This window comes from Tachyglossus aculeatus, chromosome 21, assembly GCF_015852505.1.
Source record: "Tachyglossus aculeatus isolate mTacAcu1 chromosome 21, mTacAcu1.pri, whole genome shotgun sequence".
Lineage (NCBI taxonomy): Eukaryota > Metazoa > Chordata > Mammalia > Monotremata > Tachyglossidae > Tachyglossus > Tachyglossus aculeatus.
Genome location: NC_052086.1, coordinates 37,763,660 through 37,787,433, shown reverse-complemented (window position 1 = coordinate 37,787,433; position 23,774 = coordinate 37,763,660). Strand labels below are relative to the sequence as shown.

General features: G+C 53.0%; 1 protein-coding gene across 2 annotated transcripts; it reads left to right on the top strand.

The window, feature by feature from the left end:
- Positions 1–3,284: 3,284 nt before the first annotated feature.
- On the top strand, positions 3,285–23,006 carry CABP1 (calcium binding protein 1). Of its 2 annotated transcripts, none has more exons than XM_038762976.1 (6): positions 3,285–3,479; positions 18,352–18,382; positions 19,559–19,702; positions 21,729–21,838; positions 22,009–22,156; positions 22,539–23,006. In XM_038762976.1, exons 1-6 carry the CDS (start codon positions 3,435–3,437, stop codon positions 22,562–22,564), a joined length of 504 nt encoding a protein of 167 aa, XP_038618904.1. In that variant the 5' UTR covers positions 3,285–3,434; the 3' UTR covers positions 22,565–23,006. The 2 variants fall into 2 exon arrangements, with proteins under 2 accessions (XP_038618904.1, XP_038618903.1); XM_038762975.1 differs by lacking the exon at positions 3,285–3,479 and adding an exon at positions 9,299–9,574.
- Positions 23,007–23,774: the final 768 nt, after the last annotated feature.

Genomic DNA, 23,774 nt, shown 5'->3' with positions numbered 1-23,774 from the left:
CCTCTCTGTCCCCTCTTCCTTTCCCTCTTCCTTCTCTCCCATTTTCCTCTCCCCCTCCCTCTCCCCCTCCCCTCTCCCCTTTTCCTTTCCCTCTCCCTTCTCTCCCATTTTCCTCTCCCCTCTCCCTCCCTCTCCCCACCTCCCTCCGCCTCCCCTCTTCCTTTCCCTCTTCCTTCTCTCCCATTTTCCTCTCCCCTTCCCTCCCTCTCCCCTCTCCCTCTCCCCTCTTCCTCTCCCTCTCCCCTCTCCCTCTCTCCCTCTCCCCTTTTCCTTTCTTTTTCCCTTCTCTCCCATTTTCCTCTCCCCTCCCTCCCTCTCCCCACCTCCCTCCCCTCTCCCCTCTTCCTTTCCCTCTTCCTTCTCTCCCATTTCCCTTTCCCCTTCCTTCCCTCTCCCTCTCCCATCTCACCCCTCTTCTTTTCCCTCTCCCTACTTTCTCTCCCTCACCCCCTCTTCCCTTTTCCTCTCCCCCTCTCTCTCCCCTTTCCCCTTCCCTCTCCCTTCTCTCCCATTTTCCCCTCCCCTTCCCTCAGTCTCCCCATCTCCCTCCGCCTCCCCTCTTCCTTTCCCTCTTCCTTCTCTCCCATTTTCCTCTCCCCTTCCCTCCCTCTCCCCTCTCCCTCTCCCCTCTTCCTTTCCCTCTCCCCTCTCCCTCTCTCCCTCTCCCCTTTTCCTTTCTTTTTCCCTTCTCTCCCATTTTCCTCTCCCCCCCTCCCTCTCCCCACCTCCCTCCCCTCTCCCCTCTTCCTTTCCCTCTTCCTTCTCTCCCATTTCCCTTTCCCCTTCCTTCCCTCTCCCTCTCCCATCTCACCCCTCTTCTTTTCCCTCTCCCTACTTTCTCTCCCTCACCCCCTCTTCCCTTTTCCTCTCCCCCCTCTCTCCCCTTTCCCCTTCCCTCTCCCTTCTCTCCCATTTTCCCCTCCCCTTCCCTCAGTCTCCCCATCTCCCTCCGCCTCCCCTCTTCCTTTCCCTCTTCCTTCTCTCCCATTTTCCTCTCCCCTTCCCTCCCTCTCCCCTCTCCCTCTCCCCTCTTCCTTTCCCTCTCCCCTCTCCCTCTCTCCCTCTCCCCTTTTCCTTTCTTTTTCCCTTCTCTCCCATTTTCCTCTCCCCCCCTCCCTCTCCCCACCTCCCTCCCCTCTCCCCTCTTCCTTTCCCTCTTCCTTCTCTCCCATTTCCCTTTCCCCTTCCTTCCCTCTCCCTCTCCCATCTCACCCCTCTTCTTTTCCCTCTCCCTACTTTCTCTCCCTCACCCCCTCTTCCCTTTTCCTCTCCCCCCTCTCTCCCCTTTCCCCTTCCCTCTCCCTTCTCTCCCATTTTCCCCTCCCCTTCCCTCAGTCTCCCCATCTCCCTCTGCCCCCTCTCTCCCCTCTTCCTTGCCCTCTTCCTCCCTCCTCCTCCCCCTCCTCCCTTCCCCTCCCTCTGTCCCCTCCTCCTCCTCCTCCTCCTCCTCCCCGGGGCCGGGGCTGGACCCGCCCGGAGCAGTGATGCCAAATAACTCCCCTGATTCATTTCTCAGCCAACGAGCCTGTCAAAGAGAGTCTCCGAGGCCGCCCCTTTCCCAGAGCCAAAGCCCCTCCTCGCTGTCCACTGCACAGTCGCCCCAAGCTCCGCAGTTGTCAACAGCCGCCTCAGAGGGCAGGGGGGCCTTGTCCCTCTTCGGCCTCTCCCTTACCCCTCTCCTGCCCCTCCCCTGCCCCACCCATGCCCCTCTCCTCCTTCTCCCTTGCCCCTCTCCCATCCCACCCCTGCCCGCCCCCTGCCCTTCTTCTGCCCTTCTCTCCTGGCCCACCGCTGCCCACGGCCTTGGGAACCATCCCTCTCTCTGGGGAAGGATCCCCTCCCTCTGCCTGGCAGCTCCTGCCCTCGGACTCAGTTGCTTGGTGTCCGACAGCAGGACCCCAGGAAAGTCAGGGCCAAGGGGTGATTGTTAATCGGATCCCACTCCCTGTCCGGCCCTGATCCACCAGGCTCACCCAGGGGCACTGGGCCAGGGGCACGTTGGCAGAGGTGGGAAGGGGGAGCAGGGAGTCCAGGCGGCAACGGTCAGTCAGTTGATGTCCTGCGGGGACCAACCCCCTGACCACCACCCCCAGAGCATCCCGGAGCGACGCCCACCCCTTCTTCCAGCACCCCGCCCCTGGACGAGGCTAGACGCGGGCAGGCCTGCGCTCTCCTCTTGGCGATGGACTGACTGCTGTCCCTGAGACTTCTCCTCCTCTTCCACTCCCTACTCATCCTTCTCTTTCTGCCCTTGGCTGGCTCCTTGCCTGCTGAGGGGACCAATAGGGTTGGCCACCTTACCTGAACGATCCCCACCCCAAGAAGGAGTCTGGAGGAAGACCCGTTCAGCAGCCCCAACTTTTCTCTGGGGGCCAGAGCCCAGAGGGCCCCCTGCCACCTTTGGGGGTGAGGAGCCCAAAATCCAAGCCAGGTTTTTTTACCCAACATGAAGCACTGGAGAGTAGTCACCTTCTGGGTCTCCGAGGAGGCAGAGGCCACAGCAGTAAACTAGGCAAAGGTATGTGGGCCTTTCTTCTGCTGTCTGTTCCAGCCCCCTCCCCACGCTTTCTGGCCTGATGTAGGGATGGCGGTACCCCTTGCTGCCGTGTTGGACCTCAGTGGAATTGGAGAAATCACCAAGGTCCCCATCTGCCGTTGGCGCAGTCTCAAAGGAGGCTGGAGGCCGGGGGTTACAACAGGCCCGCAAGACTTCACGCGGCTCATTGCACTTGGGGCTGTGCGTGTTGGCCCATGTCTGCATGAGAGAAAACGCGCCTGACTGTACCTCTCTGCTTTCATGATTCTGTGCGTTTCTGTGTTTGTAAGGCTGGAAGCGATGGGGTGAGGTGACTGTGGGAGAAACAGGAACCCAAACTAGCCAGATTGCCCAGGCTCAGCCAAACAATCGCTCCCCATAGACCCACTGTCCTAATTCTCCTCCGCAGCTGCCGTTCCGGACCAGTGAGACAATCCCCCTGCAGATTGATAGGAGGGTTGGACGGGGGCGGGGAGGAGAGCAGGAGATGTGGGGAAAGGATTCAACCCTAATCTGATGTAGATTATTCATCCGCTTTCTCCCTCTGCCACTGAGTGATTTTCTCGCTCTCTCCTGCCTGCCTCATCTTTTCAAGAAAAGTGCCCAGAAAGTGACTGGGGAGGCGGGGAACCCAGGGAGAGAGAAGAAGGGTGGGGGAGAGGGAGAAAGAGAGAGAAAGAGAAAAAGATAGAGGGAAAGAGAAACACCCAGAGAAGCCCACGCCGAGAGAGCGTCTGAGGAGAGTTCTTGAGGGAAGCAGAGCTGCTGAGGGAGGCGAGGGGTTGGATGGGGCCACGGCTGCCTCTTCCATTCTGCTTCCCAGAGAATCTTTTTAATGGCATCTGGTGCTTTGGTTTCTGTGTAACCAAGTGCCCTGGAAAGAGAGGCCCCGCAGAGGATGGGCAACTGTGTGAAGGCCCCCCTGAGAAACCTCTCGAGAAAGGTATGTTCCTGTTATGGAGGGAGCCTGGGTGGGGGTGTCATCGGCCTCCAGGAAAGCTGTGGGGCCGAGCCGGGTGTAGGGCGGGGGGCAGGCCCAGGATCTCTCTGACCTGGGTTTGGGTTGCTGTGACTTTCCATCTGGGGATGTGTCTTTGTTCTAGACTGTGAGCCCACTGTTGGGTAGGGACCGTCTCTATATGTTGCCAACTTGGACTTCCCAAGCGCTTAGTACAGTGCTCTGCACACAGTAAGCGCTCAATAAATACGATTGAATGAAACGCCTCCGAGGCTGGGGACCAGAGCGAGCCATGAGGGGCGGGGGAAGCCAGGGACTTGCCGTCCTAGGCACAGCCGTCCATGGGGGAGGGAGCTGGCTGCGTGGGAGTGGACACGCAGATGTGGATGTGGGCTTTCGCATGTGGAGGAGGTGAGAAAGAGTGTATGTGTGTGGTGTGTGTGTGCGCATGCCCATTCCTCTCTTCGTGGGCTGGTTTCTCGACCAAAGGACTCCAGGATTGTATTCAGCACAGGTGATCGGGACCCCGGTTTCTCCCTTTGGGCTGGCGAAGCAGCCTGGCCTAGTGGTTAGAGCAGGGGCCCGGGAATCAGAAGGACCTGGGTTCTGCTCCCGGCCCCACTACTTGTCTGCTGTGTGACTTTGGGCGAGTCACTTCACTTCCCTGTGTCTCAGTTCCCTCACCTGTAAAATGGGGACTAAGAGGGTGAGCCCCATGTAGGACAGGAACTGTGTCCAGCCTGATTATCTTGTATCTACCGCAGTGCTTAGTACAGTGTCTGGCGCTTATAAGCGCTTAACAAATACCATAAAAGAAAAGAAAGTAGAAGAAAGATTTCCTCCTTGGAAGGCTCTCTTTCTTTCTGGCTTCTTAGAGCTCCTGGCTCTCCAGGCAGTAGACTCGTATTCATTCATTCATTCAATCGTATTTATTGAGCGCTTACTGGGTGCAGAGCACTGTACTAAGCGCTTGGAAAATACAAGTTGGCAACATATAGAGATGGTCCCTACCCAACAGCGGGCCCACAGTCTAGAAGACAACTCGTAGGCTCCGATCCGATCCTGTGCACCGGAGCTCAATAGAGCTTGGACTGAAGGGAAGCAAGTCTGTCTCGTTTTCCATCCCATTTCTTCCTGGTCAGCTCTGGCCCACCCCCAGGCCTGGTCCCACCCCTTGGGGTCCCAGGTTTTTCTGCGCCCCCTTCACCCTGGCAGAGCAGAATGGCTCACGCTGAATTCCTCTTCCCCTCCGCTGCCCTCCAGCCACCTCAGTGGGGCTGGTGGCTTTTCCCTGGGGGAAAAGCTTAGGGATGATGTCTCCATCATTGGCGGGCAGCGGTCCACCACAGAAGAGGATGCCGAGAGTGAAGATTGCCAACGTCTGTTTCGCATGGCATCCCAGGAGCCCCACAGAACAACAGGCCAACGGACGTTGGACTCCCTACATTCCCCTCTCTGTGACCCTCTGGTTCCAGGCCCTAAGGCCAATCTTGGAAGAAATGGCATCTTGCAGGAAACCTCCCCTCAGCCATGAGGAAGACACCCCCAGTCAATGGCCCACGGGGGGCTTTATCTCCTTGGACAGCTGAGGATACCTGGGTGGATGGGAACCGATCTTCCCCAAGGCTGAAGTGTGCGAGGAGGCTCTGTCAAGCCTCAGTACTGAATGGAGACACGAGCCACCCGGCGCTCCCTTGCCGAGGCACGTTACTATGGGGAAGACGATACCAAATCTGTCAACCGAGGAGACCCTTTGGATGGGGTGGGGTCCCCATGGTCCAGCTCATTACCTCGCTGATGGAGACATCTGCCGCCCGGAATCCCTCTGGGAGTGGGGGGAGTCCAATCCGCCGGGATCTGGGGTTTCTGGGAGCTACTCAGGGCTGAGGGGAGCTCTGTCCAAGGATGTGGGCTACTGGGGGGCTACCCATCACCCCCCTGAGGGTCAGGCCTCTGACAAAGACACCTCCCTCCTGGGCCCACGGATCTTCTCCCTCTGAAAGGACTGGCTTTGCTGGCCTGAGATGAAAGAAGGTAGGAGCAGGAGGCAGTTCTGGACAGAGAGGAGACTCTGCCAGGAAGAGTTTGCCAGTTAGTTAAGAGGGCAACCCCAGGGCCTTCTGAGATAATAATAATGATAATAATAATAATAATAATAATGGCATTTATTAAGCTCTTACTATGTGCAAACCACTGTTCTAAGCACTGGGGAAGTTACAAGGTGATCAAGTTGTCCCACGGGTGGGGGGGGGGGGGCTCACATTCTTAATCCCCATTTTACAGATGAGGTAACTGAGGCCCAGAGAAGTGAAGTGATTTGCCCAAAGTCACACAGCTGACAATTGGCGGAGCCGGGATTTGAACCCCTGACCTCTGATTCCAAAGCCCGGGCTCTTTCCACTGAGCCACGCTGCTGAGATGCTCTGCCTTCTCACACGGCGTGGGCAAGCAGGTTAGAGGAGACTTGAAGCAGCCCGGCCTGGTGGCAAAAGCCCGGGCTTGGGACTCAGACGTCGTGGGTTCTAATCCCGGCTCCACCACTTGTCTGCTGGGGGACCTTGGGCCAGTCACTTCACTTCTCTCGGCCTCAGTTACCTCATCTGTAAAATGGGGATTGAGACTGCGAGCCCCAAGGGGAACAGGGAACGTGTCCAACCCAATTTGCTTGTATCTACTCCGGCGCTTAGTACAGTGCCTTGCACATAGTAAGCTCTTAACAAATACCATAATTATTATTATTATTGAAACAATAGGCACCTCAGCCCAAGACAGGATCACCACTGCTGCTAAGGAGATTCATTCACTGAATCGTATTTATTCAGCGCTCACTGTGTGCAAAGCACTGTACTAAGCACTTGGGAGAGTACAGTATAATAATAAACAGATACATTCCCTGCCCACAACAAGCTTACACACTAGAGGAGATGGGCATGGCTATTAGAAGGTCCCTCTCTCCCCCTGACATCCTAGAAGCAGTGTGGCCTAGTGGAAAGAGCACAGGTCTGGGAGCCGGAGGACATGGGTCTTAAACCTGGCTCTGCCTTACCTGCTGCATGACCTTGGGCAAGTCATTTCACTCCTCTACACCTCAGTTCTCTCATCTGTAAAATGGGGATTCAATACCTGTCCTCCCTTCCTCTTAGACTGTGAGCCCCATATGGGGACTCGATTGCCTTGTATCTACCCCGGCGTTTAATACAGTGCTGGTCATGTAGTGAGTGCAAATATGACAATCATTATCATTATTAGAGGAGCAGCGTGGCTCAATGGAAAGAGCATAGGCTTTGGAATCAGAGGTCATGAGTTCAAATCCTGGCTCCACCAACTGTCAGCTGGGTGACTTTGGGGAAGTCACTTCACTTCTCTGTGCGTCAGTTACCTCATCTGCAATATGGGGGTTAAGACTGTGAGCCCCCCGTGGGACAACCTGATCACCTTGTAACCTCCCCAGCACTTAGAACAGTGCTTTGCACATAGTAAGCGCTTAATAAATGCTATTATTATTATTATTATTATTATTTCTGCCCAGGAGTGGCTACTGCCAGGAATCCAAGCACCCCATTGACTCCCTTCTTCTCCTCAAGGTTTGCCCTGCCCTGGGCACAAAACCTGGGATACAGGGGGAAAACTGAATGCCTACTAATTGTGTGAGCACTGGGACAATAGAGGCCTGAAGTCCCGCAGTGCCCGGGCTTGGGGTGAAGAGGAGGAAGATTGAGAGGGCAGGGAGGGGAAGAGGCGATCATTTTGGAAAGGAATGAACACCCGATTCTCCCTCACCCGGACACCCTCCCCAGCGGATCCGAGCTGGAAGAGCCAAGGCTAATACACAGTATGTAGGTGGAGGAGAGGGTGGGAAGAGTCCCATTCTTTGGAATGCAGCTCTGGAGCCCCAGGCAGGGTCAGACCTCCAGAGGCTGGGATATGTTCAGTCCTAATTTGTCTCCCAAGTGGAGGGTCTGCAAGAAGGATGCCCAAGGGAGGTCAGAGGATGCAGGCCCCACTTCCCAGTGGACTCTGGAAAACTGCCGGTCACTCGCAGGAGTTCTTGAGGGTGGTTGGAACGTGGTGTTTTGATGTTGTTGTACTAAGGGGAAAGGCCCAATGGGCAGTGCCGACTTTTTATAGCTGCGTGGGAACAGCGGGAGAGAGCCAGTCAGCGTGGACTAGGGGAGCACTGCTATATACGGCAAGCAAAGGACCCTGGGCCAACTGGAAACTCCGGCTTCAGGCTCTGGAGCTCCAGACCGCTGGACCAGGTGACGGAGCCAGCGGGGGAGAGCTGGCAAATTGAGATGGTTGAAGTGTCAGCCTCTTCCCCTTCATTGTCCCCTCTGGTGCACTGTGAGTGTCGAGCTTGAGGGCCACCCCCGGGGCCAGGCTCTTGGTCAGGGTCAGTCTGGAGCCCACTGAAGCCAGAGCCAGGATCAGGGGCTGCCGCTCCTGGGACACCCTGGAACCAGCTTGTCGATGGGGTCTGACCCCAGCCTGAGTCAGGGCGCGGGGCAGGGCAATTTGTGATCAGGAAAGTTGATCGGCTGATCCCCAGATGATCCCCACCCCAGAGGAAGGAGTTCATCATCATCATCATCATCATCAACAATCGTATTTATTGAGCGCTTACTATGTGCAGAGCACTGTACTAAGCACTTGGGAAGTACAAATTGGCAACATCTAGAGACAGTCCCTACCCAACAGTGGGCTCACAGTCTAAAAGGGGGAGACAGAGAACAAAACCAAACATACTAACAAAATAAAATAAATAGAATAGATATGTACAAGTAAAATAAATAAATAAATAAATAGAGTAATAAATATGTATAAACATATACACAGAAGGAGTTCTGCCAGGTTTAGAAAAGCGACCGGGCTCGCAGCGGAGTTCCAGGCTGAGTCTTCTAACCCTTTTGTCCCCGGGGCGGGGAGCGGGGAATGGCCAGCTTGTACTTCCCAAGCGCTTAGTACAGTGCTCTGCACACTGTAAGCGCTCAATAAATACGATTGATTGATTGATTGACAGACGGGTGTGTGTTTGTGTGTTTGTGTGTGCGCGTGCATGCCCATGTGTATGTGTGCATGTGTGTGTCTCTCCTGGCCATCCTAACCTTCTAGACTGTGAGCCCACTGTTGGGTAGGGACCGTCTCTATCTGTTGCCAACTTGTACTTCCCAAGTGCTTAGTCCAGTGCTCTGCACACAGTAAGCGCTCAATAAATACGATTGAATGAATGAATGAATCCTAAGCACATGCTTTATGCAGGAGTTGGAGGGGCTGTAATCTTTAGCGCCGTACTAAACACTTGGAAGATTACAATATAACAGAGAGGGGTAGTCCCATTCCTGCCCACAAGGAGCTTACAGTCTAAGGAGGGAGACAGACATTAATGTAAATAAAGACATAAATTACGGATATGTAATTTATAAGACATAAATTACGGATATGTACATAAGTGCTGTGGGGCTGAGGGTGGGGACAGCCTGAAAGGAGTCCCTGGGCAGACTGGGGCCTGGCCTGGCGTGAAATGTGACTTTAGACTGTGAGCCCAACTTTTAGACTGTAAGCCCACTGTTGGGTAGGGACTGTCTCTATATGTTGCCAATTTGTACTTCCCAAGCGCTTAGTACAGTGCTCTGCACACAGTAAGCGCTCAATAAATACGATTGATGATGATGATTCCCCAGTGACGGTCCCATTCTCCTCCACCTCCCGCCCCACACAGACAACACACACATACACACGCACACACACATACACACACCCTCTTGATCCTGCTGTGCTCCCCGCCGTGGAGGGCAGACCCTCCCTGCCTCCCTCGGTCTCTGTCACCCCAGGGCTCCGGAGCCCACCACACAGGGAGGTAATTTCCTCTCTTGTGTTGTTTGCTCGGTGCCCCGTTGAAGATCGGCCTGGAGGAGAAGACGTGCCATTTGGAGGTGGTTCGGATGAACGAGGAGGGGCTGTCGGTGGGCGAGCTCCCGGGGCCCCTCGTGATGCTGGCCCACAACTGCGCTGTCATGCACAACCTGCTTGGCCCTGCCTGCATCTTCCTGCGCAAGGGCTTCGCCGAAAACAGGCAGCCTGTACGTAAGTCACCCTGCCGAAGGCCACTGCCCCGGGGCCTGCAGGCCGGGGTCAGCCTTCCAGGGGCCAGCAGGCCGGGGTCAGCCTTCCAGGGCTGGCAGAACAGCAGGGTGCTCTTCCCACCTTCCTTTCCTCAAGGCCCTACTGAGAGCTCACCTCCTCCAGGAGGCCTTCCCAGACTGAGCCCCTTCCTTCCTCTCCCCCTCGTCCCCCTCTCCATCCCCCCATCTTACCTCCTTCCCTTCCCCACAGCACCTGTATATATGTATGTACATATTTATTACTGTATTTATTTATTTTACTTGTACATATCTATTCTATTTATTTTATTTTGTTAGTATGATTGGTTTTGTTCTCTGTCTCCCCCTTTTAGACTGTGAGCCCACTGTTGGGTAGGGACTGTCTCTAGATGTTGCCAACTTGTACTTCCCAAGCGCTTAGTACAGTGCTCTGCACACAGTAAGCGCTCAATAAATACGATTGATTGATTGATTCCCCTCAGACTTCCGCCACGCTCCCATGCCCTACACAGGCTGGCACCCGGATACCCTCCAGACTGTGCCCTCCTCCCCGAGACACCAAGTGCAGAGGATGGAGGGCATCCTCCATCCCACATAGAAAAGCAGCGAGGCTCACTGGAAGGAGCCCGGGCTTTGGAGTCAGAGGTCAGGGGTTCAAATCCCGGCTCCGCCAACTGTCAGCTGTGTGATTTTGGGCAAGTCACCTGACTTCTCTGTGCCTCAGTTACCTCATCTGTAAAATGGGGATGAAGACTGTGATTCCCCCCCGTGGGACAACCTTATCACCTTGTAACCTCCCCAGCACTTAGAACAGCACTTTGCACATAGTAAGCGCTTAATAAATGCCGTCATTATTATTATCTAGCTCCTTCTCTGGCCCCACCCAGCCCCAGCAGACAGGTGCCCTTGATCTGTCCGCAGTTGGGCGTAAGGCCGGTTTCACTCTAGAGCGGCGAGATGGACGTGCACATTTCCAACCCCGGGTACTTGGAGAAGCATGTGCGGTTCTGCACCCTGGCAGTCGAGGCAGGCGCGCTCCTCCCTGGCTCTGGAGAGTCAAGGCTGAGGAGGGAACTTTTAGACTGTGAGCCCACTGTTGGGTAGGGACTGTCTCTATATGTTGCCAGCTTGTACTTCCCAAGCGCTTAGTACAGTGCTCTGCACACAGTAAGCGCTCAATAAATACGATTGATGATGAGGAGGAGGAGGAGAAAGCAGGGCCTAGCTAAGCACGCTCTGGAACTGGGGTTAGAGCCCCATGGAAACCACTCCCTGCCAGCTCACAGGTTTCCCCCAAATCTGCCACAAGCACCTGGGAAATCTGAATGGGATTCAGATGTGACACCCCGAGGATTTGAGCCCACTGTTGGGTAGGGACTGTCTCTATGTGTTGCCGACTTGTACTTCCCAAGCGCTTAGTACAGTGCTCTGCACACAGTAAGTGCTCAATAAATACGATTGATTGATTGATTGATTTGAGAAGCAGCGTGGCTCAGTGGAAAAGAGCACGGGCTTTGGAGTCAGAGGTCATGGGTTTTAATCCTGGCTCTGCCAATTGTCAGCTGTGTGACTTTGGGCAATAATAATAATAAAGATGATGGTATTTATTAAGCACTTACTATGTGCAAAGCACTGTTCTAAGCGCTGGGGAAGTTCCAAGGAGATCAGGTTGTCCCACGGGGGGCTCACAGTCTTAATCCCCATTTTCCAGATGAGGTCACTGAGGCCCAGAGAAGTGAAGTGACTTGCCCAAAGTCACACAGCTGGCAATTGGCAGAGCCAGAATTTGAACCCATGACCTCTGACTCCAGAGCCCGGGCTCTTTCCACTGAGCCACACTGCAAGTCACTTTTAACTTCTCTGGGCCTCAGTGACCTCATCTGTAAAATAGAGATTAAGACTGTGAGCCCCCCGTGGGACAACCTGATCACCTTGTAACCTCCCCAGCACTTAGAACAGTGCTTTGCACATAGTAATTGCTTAATAGATTCCATCATCATCACAACCTGATCACCTTGTAACCTCCCCAGTGCTTAGAACAGTGCTTTGCACATAGTAAGAGCTTAATAAATGCCATCATCACTATTATTATTATTATTATTATTATTATTATTATTATTTATCCCTCCTCGGCCCCCTCCTGGAAGCACACCCCTCGCTCTGACTCCCTGTCCCCCTGTTGTCCCCCGCCCCTGGCTGCTTTGTGGGGGCACGGGGGGGTAGAATTACCTCAGTCCACCCTGGGCTTCTGCTTCGTCCCTGGGTGGGTCTAGCAACCCTGAGGTATGTCCAGGGAGGGCTATGTCCAGAGGCTTCTCTTCCTGTTCCTCCCCCTCCTCCCTCCCTCACCCCCAATGATCTGGCCTCCTACTTCATTAATAAAATTAAATCCATCAGGTCTGAGTTCCCCAAAGTCACTCCTCCCCCTTCTCCAACCCCCCAGCTATCAACCTTCTACGCTACTCTCCCATCCTTCCCAGCAGTATCCTCAGATGAGATCTCCTCCCTCCTCTCAAGTGCTACTCCGGCCACCTGTGCTTCTGACCCCATTCCCTCTCATCTTATGAAATCTCTCGCTCCGTCCCTCCTCCCCTCCTTAACTTCCATCTTCAACCGCTCACACTCCACTGGTTCCTTCCCCTCTGCCTTCAAACATGCCCATGTTTCCCCCATCCTAAAAAACCCTCTCTTGACCCCACCTCCCCTTCTAGTTATCGCCCTATCTCCCTCCTACCATTCCTTACCAAACTCCTTAAGTGCGTCATCTATACACGCTGCCTCGAATTCCTCAACACCAACTCTCTCCTCGACCCCCTCCAGCCTGGCTTCCGTCCCCTGCATTCCACGGAAACTGCCCTCTCAAAGGTCACCAATGACCTCCTGCTTGTCAAATCCAACGGTTCCTACTCTATCCTAATCCTCCTCGACCTCTCAGCTGCCTCCGACACTGTGGACCACCTTCTTCTGCTCAACACGTTATCCAACCTTGGCTTCACAGACTCCACCCTCTCCCGGTTCTCCTCATCTCTCCGGCCATTCATTCTCAGTCTCTTTAGCGGGCTCCTCCTCCCCCTCCTATCCCCTTACTGTAGAGGTTCCTCAAGGGTCAGTTCTCGGTCCCCTTCTGTTCTCTATTTACACTCACTCCCTTGGTGAACTCATTCGCTCCCACGGCTTCAACCATTGTCTCTACGCTGATGACACCCAAATCTACATCTCTGCCCCTGATCTCTTTCCCTCCCTTCAGGCTCGGTTCTACTCCTGCCTTCAAGACATCTCCATCTGGATGTCTGCCCGCCATCTAAAACTCAACATGTCCAACTTCCCTCCCAAACCGTGCCCTCTCCATGACTTTCCCATGACTGTTGACAGCACTACCATCCTTCTCGTCTCACAAACCTGCAACCTTGGTGTCATCCTTGACTCCGCTCTCTCGTTCACCCCTCACATCCAATCCATCACCAAAACCTGCCGGTCTCACCTCCTCAACATCGTCAAGATCCGCCCTTTCCTCTCCATCCAAACTGCTACCCTGCTGGTTCAATCTCTCATCCTGTCCTGACTGGATAACTGCATCGGCCTCCTCTCCGATCACCCATCCTCCTGTCTCTCCCCACTTCAGTCTATATACTTCACGCTGCTGCCCAGATCATCTCTGTGCAGAAACGTTCTGGGCATGTTATTCCCCTCCTCAAAAATCTCCAGTGGCTATCAATCAACCTATGCATCAGGCAAAAACTCCTCACTCGCGGTTTCAAGGCTGTCCATCCCCTCGCCCCCTCCTACCTCACCTCCCTTCTTTCCTTCTTCAGCCCAGCCCACACCCTCCACTCCTCTGCCGCTCACCTCCTCACTGTGCCTCGTTCTTGCCCGTTCCACCATCGACCCCCGGCCCACATCCTCCCCCTGGCCCGGAATGCCCTCCCTCTACACATCCGCCAAGCTAGCTCTCTTCCTCCCTTCAAAACCCAACTGAGAGCTCACCTCCTCCAGGAGGCCTTCCCAGACTGAGCCCCCTTCTTCCTCTCCCCCCTCCTCATCCCCCCGCCTTACCTCCTTCCCCTCCCCACAGCACCTGTATATATGTATATATGTTTGTACATATTTATTACTCTATTTATTTATTTATTTTACTTGTACATATTTATTCTATTTATTTTATTTTGTTAATATGTTTTGTTTTGTTTTCTGTCTCCCCCTTCTAGACTGTGAGCCCACTGTTGGGTAGGGACCATCTCTATATGTTGCCAACTTGTACTTCCCAAGCGCTTAGAACAGTACTCTGCACACAGTAAGCGCTCAATAAATACGAATGAATGACTGACTGACTGACTGAATGAATGAATGAATGAATGAATGCTGGCTATGATGGCCACTCCTAGCATTGCCCACCTTGCCCAATCCTGGCCCTCGTAGCCCTCCAGGATGTATAATGTATGAAAAGCAGCATGGCTCAGTGGAAAGAGCACGGGCTTTGGAGTCAGACGTCATGGGTTCGAAGCCCGGCTCCTCCAGTTGTCAGCTGTGTGACTTTGGGCAAGTCACTTCACTTCTCTGGGCCTCAGTTACCTCATCTGGAAAATGGGGATTAAGACTGTGAGCCCCACGAGGGACAACCGATCACCTTGTAACCTCCCCAGTGCTTAGAACAGTGCTTTACACATAGTAAGTGCTTAATAAATGCCATTATTATTATTATTATTACAATGTGTCGGCCTCACACATAGTATGTCCCTGTTCTCTTTCAGTGGTAGGATCCCCAACTGGTCAGTGAGTCTTGTGCTGAATAGCATCAGTTCTGTGCCCTCTCTCCATAGTGAGTAGACCAGAGAGGCGGTTAGGTGGTACCAGTTCACCTGTGGACAGGCCTCTCTCCCCGCAGTTTCTCTGTGTTCATATGTTAACAGTCACACATTGGCCCCATGGAAATTCTGCCCATTTCCCACCTGGTAAGGGCACCTGGGGAGGGATTTGGGATCCTGGAATGGGCTGGATTCCCTTGCCTGGGTCCTAACGACTTGAAACAGCAAGAAGCAGCTTGGCTTAATGGATAGAGTTCTGCACACAGTAAGCGCTCAATAAATACGACTGATGATTGGTGATAGAGCACAGGCCCCGGAGTCAGAGGGCCCTGCGTTCTAATCCTGGCTCTGCCCCTTAATAATAATAATAATGATGATGGTATTTGTTAAGCGCTTACTATGTGCAAAGCACTGTTCTAAGCGCTGGGGAGGTTACAAGGTGATCAGATTGACCCACGGGGGCTCACAGTTTTTAATCCCCATTTTACAGATGAGGGAACTGAGGCCCGGAGAAGTGAAGTGACTTGCCCCAAGTCACACAGCTGACAGTTGGCGGAGTCGGGATTTGAACCCATGACCTCTGACTCCAAAGCCCGGGCTCTTTCCACTGAGCCACGCTGCTGCTGCACTTGTCTGCTGCGTGCCTTTGGGCAAGTCACTTAACTTCCCTGTGCGTCAGTTACCTCATCCGCCAAACGGGGATTGACACCGTGAACTCCATGTGCGACAAGGACTCTATCCCACCTGATTAGCTTGTATCCACCCCACCGCTTAGTACAGTGCCTGGCACATAGTAAGCGCTTAACAAATACCTTAAAAAAAAGTGGGATTAGGGAGGGAGGGAGGCAGGCACTCAAAGAAATGAGAGGCCCTAGGGAACCAGGCTGGGAGGGGTAGGGAGGATTTGGCAGTGATGGTCAATCAGAAATGGATTACTCCTGTTCATTCATTCATTCAATCGTATTTATTGAGCGCTTACTGTGTGCAGAGCGCTTGGGAAGTACAAGACAGTCCCTACCCAACAGCGGGCTCACAGTCTAGTCTATTCTAGTCTGGAAAGTCCTGTCCAGCAGGCTGGGAAAAGTCCCAGTATTCCAAAACACCAGCTGGAGCTTCTAGAGATCATGGGTTTCTCCCCCTCGTCCCCCTCTCCATCCCCCCCATCTTCCCTCCTTCCCTTCTCCACAGCACCTGTATATATGGATATATGTTTGTACATATTTTTTACTCTATTTATTTATTTATTTATTTTATTTGTACATATCTATTCTATTTATTTTATTTTGTTAGTACGTTTGGTTTTGTTCTCCGTCTCCCCCTTTTAGACTGTGAGCCCACTGTTGGGTAGGGACTGTCTCTATATGTTGCCAATTTGGACTTCCCAAGCGCTTAGTACAGTGCTCTGCACATAGTAAGCGCTCAATAAATACGATTGATGATGATGATGATGATGATGATGGGTTTCTGGAGGCCTAAATGATGTTAGTTGGGGCAGCACTAGGAAGAGGGAAAGGTGGAGCTCAGGTGCCAGCCCTCACCACCCCCCAACCATTGTATCCTCTCACTTTCCACCGGAAAAGTCGTGGCTTCCCCACAGACCATCGGGAAACGGCCCAAATGTCCCCTGGGGTTGTCCACTCCCCAGAAGCGGTGCATTTCCCCCGTGCTTGCGACTCGCGTTACTCCTCCTTCCTGTCCAGCTCCCTGTTCCTTCTGAACCCTACTTAATAATAATAATAATCATAATAATGGCATTTGTTAAGCGCTTACTATGTGCAAAGCACTGTTCTAAGCCCTGGGGGGATACAAGGTGATCAGGTTGTCCCACGTGGGGCTCACAGCATTCATCCCCATTTTACAGATGAGGTAACAGAAGCTCCGAGAAGTTAATCAATCGATCGTATTTATTGAGCGCTTACTGTGTGCAGAGCACTGTACTAAGCACTTGGGAAGTACAAGTTGGCAACATATAGAGACAATCCCTACCCAACAGTGGGCTCACAGTCTAGAAGGGGGAGACAGAGAACAAAACAAAACATATTAACAAAATAAAATAAGTAGAATAAATATGTACAAGTAAAATAAATAAATAGAGTAATAAATACATACAAACATATATACAGGTGCTGTGGGGAAGGGAAGGAGGTAAGGCGGGGGGATGGAGAGGGGGACGAGGGGGAGAGGAAGGAAGGGGCTCAGTCTGGGAAGGCCTCCTGGAGGAGGTGAGCTCTCAGTAGGGCCTTGAAGGGAGGAAGAGAACTAGCTTGGCAGATGGGCAGAGGGAGTTAAGTGACTTGCCCAAGGTCACACAGCAGACATGTGGTGGAGCCAGGATTCGAACCCATGACCTCTGACTCCAAAGCCCGTGCTCTTTCCACTAGGCCATGCTGCTCCTCCCCTACTTCTTCCTCTCTCCCTACTCTCTCCCTTCTTCTTTCCCATGGCGCTCCAGCCTCTCTCTCCCCACCTTCTTTCCCCTGCCACTTCTCCCTCCTGATCCTTGGTTGGCTCCCTTTTTTCCCTCAGGTGATGGCTGACTGGTGACTCTTCCATCCTGTTTCACCCCGTTTCACTTTCGGTGTTTCGATTCTGGACGTTCTCTAGTCCCTGAGGAACCTGGCAATAGTCGGGGGGTGGTCGCAGCAGGATCAATTCTGCCCTGGGGCAGAGCCGGAGGTGGTAGCGGAGCCCCCCGGCCTGTGGGGATCTCAGGAAGTAGTTGGGCATGGGTTGGGAGGCTGCTTGGTTAGGGGAAGAAACGTGGCCTAATGGATACAGCATGACTCTGGGAGTCAGAAGGACCTGGGTTCTAATTCTGACTCTGCCACTTGTCTGCTGTGTGACCTTGGGCAAGTCATTTCACTCTATTATTACTCTATTTATTTATTTATTTATTTTATTTGTACATATCTATTCTATTTATTTTATTTTGTGAATATGTTTGGTTTTGTTCTCTGTCTCCCCCTTTTAGACTGTGAGCCCACTGTTGGGTAGGGACTGTCTCTATATGTTGCCAATTTGTACTTCCCAAGCGCTTAGTCCAGTGCTCTGCACATAGTAGGCGCTCAATAAATACGATTGATGATGATGATGATGATGATTTCACTTCTCTGGGCCTCAGTTACCTCAGCGGAAGACTGTGAGCCCCAAATTCATTCATTCATTCATTCATTCATTCAATCGTATTTATTGAGCGCTTACTGTGTGCAGAGCACTGGACTAAGCGCTTGGAAAGTACAAGTAGAGAAGCAGCGTGGCTCAGTGGCAAGAGCCCGGGCTTTGAAGTCAGAGGTCATGGGTTCAAACCCTGGCTCTGCCAATTGTCAGCTGTGTGACTTTGGGCAGATCACTTCACTTCTCTGGGCCTCAGCTACCTCATCTGTAAAATGGGGCTGATACCGACTGTGTCCAACCTGTTTAGCTTGTATCTATCCCAGTGCCTGGCATGCAGTAAACACTTAACAAATACTATATACATATTTGGCACCAAATACTTAACAAATACTCTGTATTTGGGAGTCATAAGGTCATTAGTTCCATTCCTGACCCCACAACTTGTCTGCTGCGTGATCTTGGGCAAGTCACTTCACTTCTCCGTGCCTCCGTTACCTTATTTGTAAAATGGGGATTGAGACTGTGAGCCCCACATGGCACAGGGACTGTGTCCTACCTGCTTTGCTTATATCCACCCCAGCGCTTAGTATAGTACCTGGTACATAGTCAGCACTTAACAATACCATAATTATTTTATATATATATGGGAAGCGAGTGCCGTTTGGACTTCTCTCTGTTTCTCATCCCGGAAATGGTACTGCCTCCTTTTTCTCCACCCTTCCCGACTCTCTCTTGTTCTGAGCTCCGTGCTCTGTCTGGAGGATTGGCCCGTGAAGCCATAAACCTCCAGGACCGTCTCGGCCCTTGGTGACTGCTAACGGGGAATATTCTCTCCTACAGGACCGAGAGCTGCGGCCGGAAGAGATCGAAGGTAAAACTTCATCATCATCATCAATCGTATTTATTGAGCGCTTACTGTGTGCAGAGCACTGTACTTAGCGCTAAACTTCACCCCGGAGGGAAAACAGCTACCCTGAGGTTCTGGGCCTGGGCCAGGCAGAAACCGTCTCAGCCGCCCAAGCCAAATTGGCTACAGAATTAACCACGGAGAGTGGTCTGCAGGGATCTGGGAGCTCCCGGCCCACGGTCCCTCCCGGCAGGAGGGGCTGCGGGAAGCAGATTTAGGAGAAGGAGTTCACACAGCTCCCTGTGCTTGCTGGGAGGCAAAGGGGAGGATCGGGCCAATGCCTGTTGTGAACTGAAAGAGATAACTGGCTGGCATCAAATCCCGGCTCTGCCAATTGTCAGCTGTGTGACTTTGGGCGAGTCACTTAACTTCTCTGTGCCTCAGTCACCTCATCTGTAAAATGGGGATTAAGACTGTGAGCCCCCCCGTGGGGCAACCTGATCACCTTTTAACCTCCCCAGCGCCTAGAACAATGCTTTGCACATAATAAGCGCTTAATAAATGCTATTATTATTATTGTTATTATCTGGCATTTGGAAAGTGGAAGAAAGATCCGAGTTTCTCTTTTGGGCCTGGTGGGATGGGCAGCAGACTTTGGGGTCTGGAACAGGCAGCCCACTGTTGGGTAGGGACTGTCTCTATATGTTGCCAATCTGTACTTCCCAAGCGCTTAGTACAGTGCTCTGCACATAGTAAGAGCTCAATAAACACGATTGATGATGACTCGGAACTGAATCAGATTCCCAAGCGCCCCCAAAGCCAGGAGCCTACCCCTCCGGTGCCCCAAACCTGGAGGGTTCAGGTCTGTCTCCCAGGCTTTCCTGACTCCAGGTTCCCTACCTCGGGATCCCAGAGCTATTCAGGCTCTGACTCAAAGCTCGGAGACTGGGGTCATGCCACCCTGGCCCCAGGAACCCGAGAGAGCCATTCATTCATTCATTCAATCGTATTTATTAAGAACTTACTGTGTGCAGAGCACTGTACCAAGCACTTGGGAAGTACAAATTGGCAACATATAGAGACGGTCCCTACCCAACAGCGGGCTCACAGTCTAGAAGCCAGTGGTCAGATTTCCCCATTCTGTGCTCCCGAGATGCGGAGCGGTGAGCGGCGGTGTCCCACTTGGCTTCTCTTTTGCAGAACTAAGGGAAGCCTTCAAAGAATTTGACAAAGACAAGGACGGCTACATCAACTGCAGGGACCTGGGCAACTGTATGCGCACAATGGGCTACATGCCCACGGAGATGGAGCTGATAGAGCTTTCTCAGCAAATCAACATGAACTGTGAGTCCTTCCTTGCCCTGCTTCTTCCCAACCCCCGCTTCTTCCTCCTCCTCCTTTTCCCCCTTTCCATTTCTCCTTCTTTTCCTCCTCCTCCTTCTTCCGCCCTTCCTATTTCTCCTTCTTCTCCACCTCCTTCTTCTACTTTTTTCCTTTTCCTTCTTCTCCGCCTCCTCCTTCTTCCTTCCCTTCCTCTTTATCCTTCTCTTCCTCCTTCTCTTCCCCCTTCTCCTCCAATATTTCTCATTGTGTCCCTTCCTGGTACTGCCCTAAGCAATTAATAATAATAATAATAATAATGGTATTTGTCAAGTGCTTACTATATATGAAGCACTGTTTTAAGTGCTGGGAGGAATACAAGGTGATTAGGTTGTCCCATGAGGGACTCATAGTCTTAATCCCCGTTTTACAGATGAGGTGACTGAGGCACAGAGAAGTTAAGTGACTTGCCCAACGTCACACAGCTGACAAGCGGCGGAGCCAGGATTAGAACTGTGGGAAGTTCTACTCACTAGTTAATAATAAGTAATAATGATAGCATTTGTTAAGCGCTTACTATGTGCAGAGCACTGTTCTAAGCAAGATGATCAAGACGCTTACTATGTGCAGAGCACTATTCTAAGCGCTGGGGGGGCACAAGGTGATCAAGTTGTCCCAAGTGGGGCTCACAGTCTTCATCCCCATTTGACAGATGAGGGAACTGAGGCTCAGAGAAGTTAAGTGACTTGCCCAAGGTCACACAGCAGACATGTGGTAGTTCTACTCACTTCTACTCACTTCTCACATTGGTGAGAAGCAGCGTGGCCTAGTGGAAAGAGCACAGGTCCGGGAGTCAGAGGACCTGGGTTCTAATCTCGGCTCCACCACTTCTCTGCTGTGTGACCTTGGGCAAGGGACTTCACTTCTCGGCGCCTCAGTTAACTCATCTGTAAAATAGGGATTAAGACTGTGAGTCCAATGTGGGACATGGACTATGTCCAACCTGATTATAATTATTATTATTATTATTATTCATTCATTCATTCATTTGTCCAATCCAATTTGCTTGTATCCACTCCAGTGCATAGTATTGTGCCTGGCACATAGTAAGTGCTTAACAAATACCATAATTTATCAAGCAGCGTGGCTCAGTGGAAAGAGCCCGGGCTTTGGAGTCAGTGGTCATGGGTTCAAATCCCAGCTCCGCCAATTGTCAGTTGTGTGACTTTGGGCAAGTCACTTTATTCATTCATTCATTCAATCATATTTACTGAGCGCTTTCTGTGTGCAGAGCACTGTACTAAGTGCTTGGGAAGTCCAAGTTGGCAACATCTAGAGGCGGTCCCTACCCGACAGTGGGCTCACAGTCTAGAAGGGGGAGACAGAGAACAAAACCAAACATATTAACAAAATTAACACTTCACTTCTCTGGGCCTCAGCGACCGCATCTGTAAAATGGGGATTGACCGTGAGCCCCCTGTGGGACAACCTGATCACCTTGTAACCTCCCCAGTGCTTAGAACAGTGCTTTGCACGTAGTAAGCACTTAATAAATGCCATCATTATTATTATTATTATCAAACAATTAGTACAGTGCTCTGCACACGGTAAGTGCTTAATAAATAGCATGGAATGAATGAATATTTATTGAGTGCTTGCTGTGGGCACAGCACTGTACTGTGCGCTTGGGAGTGTATCTATCGCAGCACTTAGAACAGGGTAAGCATTTAACAAACACCATAAAAAAAACTATGTCTTGGGTCAGTCTCTGGCCTTTAGCTAAGGGACAAAATGGGCCTCCCCCCAGCCCTGCTTTGTCTTCATCCGTGTTTGTTTTTCATCCTCTTCAACTCTTCTTCCTCCTTGTGTCCCTCAGCCCGCCAGCTCACCAGTCCCTGTCTCCCTGTCAGCTTGAGCCTAGTTTTGCCCGACGGTGGGAGGAGGGCGATGGGCAGTGGGTTGGCAGAGCAGCAGGGTGGGTGAGTCGGGAGCCGGCCTTAGGAGGGAGAGTGGCTTCTTCCTCCACTTCTGCCTTCCTGTCCGTCCCCAGTGGGCGGTCACGTGGATTTCGATGACTTTGTGGAGCTGATGGGCCCCAAGCTCCTGGCGGAAACCGCAGACATGATTGGCGTCAAGGAGCTGCGGGATGCCTTCCGAGAGGTGAGCGATACCCCCAGGGTGAGGGGAAGGGAAGGTGGGGGGCTCCAGGCCAGCGGGGCACGACGATGTGGCCAAAACCTAGGGAAGCCAGGGGTCAGCAGAGCCCGGAGAGGCCGATCGGAGCCCAACCAGGGTCGAGGGGCTGTGGGTGAACCCCCGCCTGTCCGCAGTTCGACACCAATGGCGACGGGGAGATCAGCACCAGTGAGCTGCGGGAGGCCATGAAGAAGCTGCTGGGACACCAGGTGGGACATCGGGACATCGAGGACATCATCCGAGACGTGGACCTCAACGGGGATGGGCGTGTCGACTTTGAAGGTGCGGTGCCTCTGAGAAGGGAGGGGGGTCTCCAAACGACCCAGAGCGCCCCATCCCCACCCCCGGCCCCCGCTTCCTCAGGCCCGGCTGCCTCCAGGCCTGAGAAGCTCCTGCTTTGAAGGGTTTTCTGGCCAGACTCTGGCTTCTCTGGTCCTTCAGAGATCAGTTCTCGAGTCCTCTTTCAGCCACGGGGTCTCTGCCCTCAGTTCCCACAGGCTCCGCCCCAGTCGGGGCCACATTCCCTCAGGGGGTGCCCCAAAATGGCATACCCCTAGGCTCTCCCCAGAAAGCTGGGACGCTTGGGAGGGTAACCAGTATCCCCCCTGAAGTCAGGCCAGGGTCCGGGCGGGTTCTCATCGCCCTCATCTCCGCCGACTCCCAGAGTTTGTGCGGATGATGTCCCGCTGAGGACGCGAGGAAGCCGCGGAGACCAACGCGCTCTCCGAGGGAGAAGAAGCCGGTGTGAGCACCTCACCCCGACGTCCCCGTGTGCGGGACGTCCAGGCCGAACCTGTCCGAGTATGGGCGAGGTGCCCCACCCCGGACTCCCCCCACCCCTCCGCACTGTGAAAGGACTCGCAGACTTCTGCAACTAGAAGGCGTGGTGCCTGTGGATGAGGTGGCAGTGCCAGGGCAGGCGGAGGTCGCGTAGGGCCCCAGGCATCGTCGCTCTCCCCGGGCGATGGCTGCTGGCTGGCAGGATCTTCCCAGAATCCCCCAGGGGGCATGTCTGTCCTTGGGGCTGAGCCACCCCCATCCCCGTTCCCTCCCTCTCTTCCTCCTTCTCCTCTCCTAGCTCCCTCCCTCTACTCCCTCCACCCTAAGAACCAATAAAAGTTTCCAAAAGAAAGGTGAGGGTGGCTTGAGTCCTTGACTGCAGAGGGAGGGTGGAGGGATGGTGGAGCAATGAGGTTCGACCTGGGTCAGGGCCACGGGTGGAGGGTTGGGTGCCTGCAACTCTGGGGAGTTGAGATGGGGTGATGCCACCCTATCAATCAATCAATCAATCAATCGTATTTATTGAGCGCTTACTGTGTGCAGAGCACTGTACTAAGCACTTGGGAAGTACAAGTTGGCATCATATAGAGACAGTCCCTACCCAACAGTGGGCTCACACTCTATCCCCAGCTCAGGGAGGCCAGGGGATGTAGACAGAGGCTCAGTAGCGTGAGCTGGGGAAAAGTCTCCAGTCCAGAAGGGAGACCAGGTCGGAAGGCCAAGGGACAAGGAATGCTGGCACAGGAAGAGCTGGCACAGGGAAGGAAGTCTGCCCTGGCACTGAGCTGGTGGGGAGAATGGGTGCCGTCTCGCCCTTCTCCCCTGCTCTTCTGGCCTTTCGGAAGCGGGGGGGGTAATCCTCATGTTCGCCATGTCCCTGTGGGCGTTGGAGGCCGTTGGTTCAATTGATGCTCTAATAATCCAATTCCCAGGCTAAGCCGTGGCTTCCAGCCAAGCTGGGCTGGCTTCCAAAGTGCGGGCCTGACTCCAGCTTCCCCAAGGAGGTTGAGTCCAACTGGGAGAGACGAGGGGGCTGCTCAATCAATCAATCAATCAATCAATTGTATTTATTGAGCACTTACTGTGTGCAGAGCACTGTACTAAGCGCTTGGGAAGTACA

What these genes read in the sequence shown, in the direction of transcription:
- CABP1 (XM_038762975.1), top strand. Translation starts at nt 9,437, where the DNA reads ATGAACGAGGAGGGGCTGTCGGTGGGCGAGCTCCCGGGGCCCCTCGTG. An exon ending in GCGGCCGGAAGAGATCGAAG is followed by an intron (nt 18,383 to 19,558) that starts GTAAAACTTCAT and finishes TCTCTTTTGCAG; the next exon opens with AACTAAGGGAAGCCTTCAAA. An exon ending in TGCGGGATGCCTTCCGAGAG is followed by an intron (nt 21,839 to 22,008) that starts GTGAGCGATACC and finishes GCCTGTCCGCAG; the next exon opens with TTCGACACCAATGGCGACGG.